Source organism: Suncus etruscus, chromosome 17 (assembly GCF_024139225.1).
Source record: "Suncus etruscus isolate mSunEtr1 chromosome 17, mSunEtr1.pri.cur, whole genome shotgun sequence".
NCBI lineage: Eukaryota > Metazoa > Chordata > Mammalia > Eulipotyphla > Soricidae > Suncus > Suncus etruscus.
Genome location: NC_064864.1, coordinates 72,396,454 through 72,403,681, shown reverse-complemented (window position 1 = coordinate 72,403,681; position 7,228 = coordinate 72,396,454). Strand labels below are relative to the sequence as shown.

General features: G+C 44.3%; 1 protein-coding gene across 1 annotated transcript; it reads right to left on the bottom strand.

The window, feature by feature from the left end:
* Nucleotides 1-287: 287 nt before the first annotated feature.
* LOC126033578 (olfactory receptor 13A1-like) lies at nt 288-6,925 on the bottom strand. The gene is made up of 2 exons (XM_049790559.1): nt 6,915-6,925; nt 288-1,212 (listed from the first exon to the last, which is right to left on the bottom strand). Exons 1-2 carry the CDS (start codon nt 6,923-6,925, stop codon nt 288-290), a joined length of 936 nt encoding a protein of 311 aa, XP_049646516.1.
* Between the last annotated feature and the right edge of the window lie 303 nt (nt 6,926-7,228).

Below are 7,228 nucleotides of genomic sequence, written 5' to 3'. Positions count from 1 at the left end.
GTAGAACTGGAGTAGAACCATCCAGCATCCCACAAACTCCAGCAAACAACCTACCAACTTCAGCTCCCTGCTCTTTATACCCTGGACAACTGTCAGCCAATGGCAGTTAGCCAAGGGGCCTTCTTAAAGGGGAAGACCACTTTTATGGGTGTTAACAGAGGTGTTAAGTAATGTACCATAAGAGAGACCTCTGCTGGGTTGGTTAGTGCGGGTTCTCTTGGACAGGAATGGTCTCTGGGAAACAGCAGGGAGATTCTTAGCTGAAAGGGAGAGTTGGAGCAGCAGTATCAACGCTTCAGAAGGGGGATGAGTCTCCCCACGGCATTCTTGACCTCAGTGTTCCTCAAAGAGTAGATTATAGGATTCAGGGTGGGGCTCAGTGCTGTGTATAGTGCTCCAGACACTTTGTTTCGCTCAGGGCCATAGCTGGAGGCTGGGCTAATGTAGGAACAAAATACAGCTGAATAGTACACTGAGACCACCAGCAGGTGGGAAGAGCAAGTGGAGAAGGCCCGCCGCTTGCCCTCGGCTGAGCGGATGCGCAGGATGCTGGCGATGATGAACCCATAGGACATCAATGTAAGCAGGAAGTTTATGACTCCATAGAAGGCATCAGCCAGGACAGTCATGATGCTGTTCACCAGCGTGGGGCTACAGGAGAGCAGCAGGAGCGGGGGAATCTCACAGAAGAAATGTGTGATGAGATTGGGACCACAGAAGCTCAGCTGCACCATCAGCCCAGTATGCACCGAGGCATTGACCGCGCAGATGAGCCACACACCGGAGGCCAGGGCCACACACAGCCGTGGGCTCATTATGGAGCTGTAATGCAGTGGGTGGCAGATGGCCACATAGCGGTCATAAGCCATCACTGTGAGTAGCAGGAGCTCAGAAGACAGGGACCAGAGGAGGAAGAAGAGCTGAGCCATGCATCCTGGGAAAGAGATAGTGTTTTCTTCCCAGACCAGACCCACCAGGGCCTTGGGCAGCACGGACGAGGTGCAGACAATGTCCATGGTAGCTAGATTGAAGAGGAAAAAGTACATGGGGCTGCGGAGGCTGGCGCTGCAGCTGATCAGTGCAATGATGACAGTGTTGCCCACCAGTGCAAGGGTGTAGAGAGAGAGGAAGCAGCCCAGCAGGGGCAGCCGCAGCTCCGGGTGCTCTGAGAAGCCCTGCAGCACAAACTCCTTCACCAGAGACTGGTTGGAGCTTGTGGCTCTGTCAGGAGGCCACTGCTCCTGGGCCATGAGCTCTGCTGTTGGACGAGAGAGCACAGCCTCAGTCAGATCCACACAAGCATGACCTCAGTCAGATCTTCAGAAGTGTGACCTAGTTAGGTCCACAAAAGCACCACCTCAGTTGTGTTCTTCCATGTGTGCATGTGTGTATCTATGTTTATGGGTCTACAGGTGTCCTTCTGTATGTGTTTGTTTGTGTCTGTGTAGTTTACCTCCGTGTGTCTGTATACATGCATATGTGTCCATATGTGCCCTTCTATATATGTGAATGCATGATATGTATGTGTATCTGTGTGCATATTGTCAGTATACTTCAGGTCCCCTTGACTTTGATGGGCTGAGAATCAACCCATGAAGCCCACACTGAGCAGTCAAGCATACACAGAAGTAACCCTATGGTACCAAGCATTGCTGGAGAGGTGCCATTAAAAAAGTTTCTTGGCTATCAGATCTGAAACTATAAGGTATATAGAGCAACATGTAGGTAAAACATTCTATGACATTGAGACTAAAGGCATCTTTAAGGAGGAAACATCACTCTCCAAACAAGTGGAAGAAGAGATAAACAGATGGGACTATATTAAGCTGAGAAGCTTCTGCACCTCAAAGGAGATAGTGCCCAGAATACAAAAGCCACCCACTGAGTGGGAGAAATTATTCACCCAATACTCCTCAGATAAAGGACTAATATCCAAAATACACAAGGTACTGACAGAACTATACAAGAAAAAAAAAATCTAACCCCATCAAAAAATGGGGAGAAGAAATGAACAGACACTTTGTAAAAGAAGAAATGTAAAAGAAGAAATGTGTCTTTTGGCCAAAAGACACATGAAAAGATGCTCAACATCTCTAATCATCAGGGAGATACAAATCAAAACTACTATGAGGTACCACCTCACGCCACTGAGATTGGCACACATCACAAAGAAGGATCACAAGCAGTGCTGGCGGGGATGTGGAGAGAAAGGAACTCTTTTTCACTGCTGGTGGGAATGCCGTCTAGTCCAACCTTTATGGAAATTGATATGGAGATTCCTCCAAAAACTGGAAATTGAGCTCCCATACAATCCAGCTATACCCCTCCTAGGAATATACCCAAGGAACACAAAAATACAATACAAAAATCCCTTCCTCCTCCTATATTCATTGCAGCGCTATTTACAATAGCCAGACTCTGGAAACAACCAAGATGCCCTTCAACAGATGAGTGGCTAAAGAAACTGTGGAACATATACACAATGGAATACTATGCAGCTGTCAGGAGAGATGAAGTCATGAAATTTTCCTATACATGGATGTACATGGAATCTATTATGCTGAGTGAAGTAAGTCAGAGGAAGAAAGATGCAGAATGGTTTCACTCATCTATGGGTTTTAAGAAAAATGGAAGACATTTATAACAGTATCTCAGAGACAAGAGAGATGAGGGTTGGTAGGTGCAGCTCATGACATGAAGCTCACCACATAGAGTGATGAGTGTAGTTAGAGAAATAACTACACTGAAAACTATCATAACAATGTGAATGAATGAGGGAAATAGAAAGCCTGTCTCGAGTACATGTGTGAGAGGGGTGGGGAGTAGGGAGATCTGGGAAATTGGTGGTGGGAATTTTGCACTGGTGAAGGGGGGTGCTCTTTACATGACTGTAATCATACAACTATAATCATATTTGTAATCATGGTGTTTAAATAAAGATAATTTAAAAAATAAAATGAAATAAGAGAGGACACATGGAAATGGAAACACATGCCCTGCTCATGGATTGGCAGGATTAACATCATTAAAATGGCAATACTCTCCAAAGCATTACACAGATTTAATGTGATACCCATGACATTCTTCAAAGAAGTGGATCAAACACTTATGAAGTTCATCTGGAACAATAAACACCCTCGAATAGCTAAAGCACTCCTAGGGAAAAGGAAAATGGGAGGCATTACTTTCCCCAACTTTAAACTGTACTACAAAGCAATAGTTATCAAAACAGCATGGTATTGGAATAAAGACAGACCCTCAGATTAGTGGAATAGGCTCGAGTTCTCAGACAATGTTCCCCAGATATACAATCAATCACCTAATTTTTGGCAAAGGAAAAAAAGAGAAAAAATGTTTCTTGGGCTGGAGAAGTGGGGCAGCTGTAGGGCATTTGCCTTGCACTCAGCTGGCCTAGGACAGACCATGGTCTGATCGTCTGATCCCCCGGCATCCCATATGATCCCCCAACCCAGGAGCAATCGATTTCTGAGCACATAGCAGGAGTAACCCCTGAGCATCACCGGGTGTGACCCAAAAACAAAATAAATAAATAAATAAATAAATAAATAAATAAAAGTTTTCTGATTGTCAAAAAGGAAAGAGAGAGAAAGAGAAAGGAGTAAAATGCCTGTCCCTGCAGTCGGGGGTGAAAGGAAGATTGAGATATTGGTAGTGGGAAAAGTGTGCTGGTAAAGGGTGGTGTACATTTTATGACAGAAACCCAATCATGGGGCCGGAGAGATAGCATGGAGGTAAGGCATTTGCCTTGCATGCAGAAGGACAGTGGTTCGAATCCCAGCATCCCATATGGTCCCTAGCCTATCAGGGGTGATTTCTGAGTGGAGAGCCAGGAGTAACCCCTGAGTGCTGCTGGGTGTGACCTCCCAAAAAACAAACAAAAAAACCTCAGAAACCCAATAATGAACAATTTTGTAACCACAGCATCTAAATAAAGTAATTATAAAAAATAAAATACAAATGCAAATTTTTTAAAAAATGTTTCTACATGGCCAACATCACATAAAAATATCCTTGGCAAAAAAAAATATACATATATATCTCCTCAGCAACTACAGATGCTAGGGAAGTAAAAAGTAGTACCACAATGAGATAAACATTTAAAAAACACACAATTAATAAATCTTGTGGGGATATGAAGCAATCTATTGCTGGAATAAGATAGAACTGATAACACTCTGGAAAACAATTTCTTAGAAAACAAATATACTCTTACTCTGTGCCTTAGGAAAAGATCCATCCTTAAAAGTCTGGACAGAGGGCCCGGAGAGATAGCACAGTGGCATTTGCCTTGCAAGCAGCTGATCCAGGACCAAAGGTGGTTGGTTTGAGTCCCGGTGTCCCATATGGTCCCCCGTGCCTGCCAGGAGCTATTTCTGAGCAGCCAGCCAGGAGTAACCCCTGAGCAATGCCGGGTGTGGCCAAAAAAAAAAAAGTCTTGACATAATTTTATTCATAAAAACCACAGTCAACAAGAAAATCAATTTTTCATAAAACTAAATATATCCACAGAATGGACAGAACTAAACACAAATCCAAAAATATTAGGGCATTCTAAGTAAGTTTGGTCTGAGTGCTATATTTGATTCCATTTGCACAAAGCTCTAGAACAGGCAGAATTTAGCCATGGCAGAAAACAAATTTGAGGACTCAGGACAGGGTGGAGCACTTCTGGAGGGTGAACAGGAGAGAATATCTGGGACACAAAAATGCCTCACATCTTGACAGAGGTGAGACCCAAGGGTAAGCATTTGTCCAAAGGTGTTCAGAAACTCACTCACAATGAGTGCATTCTTTTCTGTGGAAATTTGCCTTAAAATCAGTTATTGTGTTTGCATTTAACAAACAACTTTTTGGGGTCCAAGGCCTGAGCAAACAGGTGAGCATTCCAGGATGCTTGGGCAGAAAGGGGCACTTATCACTTTTGGCAAGGCAACAAGTGATCCATGAGGAAAGAGGAAGTCTAGAATTACTTTATAGGTATCTATGAGAATTGGACATCAATATGAACACAGGTCTAAATCATCTCTATTGAGATATATCTTGATAACAGCAGTAGAAACTTGTTGATCCATGCTTTGATAGATTGATACAGGAATTTGTTTGTGTCTACATATGACACCAATAGTCACAAATGCTTTTTCTACCTCTGTTGACTGAAAAACGCAGGAGTCAGGACAAACCAAGAGCAGTGAAGATACAAATTTCCAAATTTTGTCCTAAATTTGAGTCCCACTAAGAAACAGGACTGATGCCATGGCAAGGAAAGAGCAAGATATGCTGCAAATAAAAAAAAATGATCAAAAAACAAAGATGATGACAATATGTCAAAAAGAGATAGAGCCGGGGCTGGAGAGATAGCATGGAGGTAAGGCGTTTGCCTTTCATGCAGGAGGTCATCAGTTCGAATCCCGGCGCCCCATATGGTCCCCTGTGCCTGCCAGGAGCAATTTCTGAGCCTGGAGCCAGGAATAACCCCTGAGCACTGCTGGGTGTGACCCAAAAGCCACAAAAAAAAAAAAAAAAGAGATAGAGCCAACTTGAAAAGATACCTGCTCACATCTCAACTGGAATGAGAGCCAAAATAAAAATATTGTAGTCAGGACTAGAGTGGAAAATTAGTCCTGACTAAAATACTGTTATATGGGCTAAGGAAGATTCATCATCAATGCATATCTACAGTAACCAATTAATTGTCGAAAACAGAACATACGGGCCCGGAGAGATAGCACAGCGGCGTTTGCCTTGCAAGCAGCCGATCCAGGACCAAAGGTGTTTGGTTCGAATCCCGGTGTCCCATATGGTCCCCCGTGCCTGCCAGGAGCTATTTCTGAGCAGACAGCCAGGAGTAATCCCTGAGCACCGCCGGGTGTGGCCCAAAAAAAAAAAAAAAAAAAAAAAAAGAAAACAGAACATACGTCACATTTATGAGAACAGTAGGGGGAAGGCCTCACTACATGCTAAAAGCTGGTAGATATGCAGACATTGAATCAGTCATGGGACTTCATGTGCTCTCACAGTATCTCCCAGAGATTTCATGCTTCTCATAGAGGGAAGCAGGAACTGTTTGAGGGAGAGGCCAAACTGGCATTTCCCCTGCAGCGAGGGTATTATTTGGCTACATTTTTTCCAAGCTGCCTGGGGAATTTGGATCACAAGTGAATGCAGAGTCCACCTGGGTATGGGCAATGGCAAGACTTCTGCCTGGACGCTGTAGGCTGCTGTCCCTGATTAGTCTGCCTGGAGAAACAGACACACTTTTTGTACAGCATTTTACATGTGTTAGAGGAAGAATTCAAAGGCCTCTTTTAGAAAAATAATCAGTAACTGATCACATTTCTGTACATTGTCCTGGACAAAGACTATTTCTGAGACCCCATTTCCCCACTGATAAGAAAAGTAACCCTGGGGCCGGGCGGTGGCGCTGGAGGTAAGGTGCCTGCCTTACAAGCGCTAGCCAAGGAATGGACAGCGGTTCGATCCCCCGGCGTCCCATATGGTTCCCCCAAGCCAGGGGCGATTTCTGAGCACATAGCCAGGAGTAACCCCTGAGCGTCAAACGGGTGTGGCCCAAAAACCAAAAAAAAAAAAAAAAAAAAAAAAAAGAAAAGTAACCCTTTGGGGGCCGGAGAGATAGCATGGAGGTAAGGCGTTTGCAGGAGGTCATCGGTTCGAATCCCGGCGTCCCATATGGTCCCCCGTGCCTGCCAGGAACAATTTCTGAGCCTGGAGCCAGGAATAATCCCTGAGCACTGCCGGGTGTGACCCAAAAACCACAAAAAAAAAAAAAAAAAGAAAAGTAACCCTTTGTTTCAGAGCAGATATTGGCCCATTATTCACAGGTGCAGACCATGCCTTGTTGGCAGCAAAATTGGTATTTAGATGATGGAATTCACCTAAAAAGCATCACTACAGAACTAGAGCAGTAGTACAGTCAGTAGAGTGCTTACCTTGCATGTAACTGACTCAGGTTTGGGTCCCCAAGCCACATCAGGAGTCACTCGAGGGCAGAGCTACGAATATACCCTGCACATTTCTCGGTGTGGCCCAAAACATTATAGCCTGGACACTTTCAGGCTGGTTTTCAGTCCACGGACCTGAAAACAGTTCTGCTGCCAACCTTGCCCTGCTTTCTGCCTGCTGAAGAAGATTCAACTAAAGCATGTGGTGAGTGCCTCAAGTATTATTGTATAAATGTTACTGCTTTTTT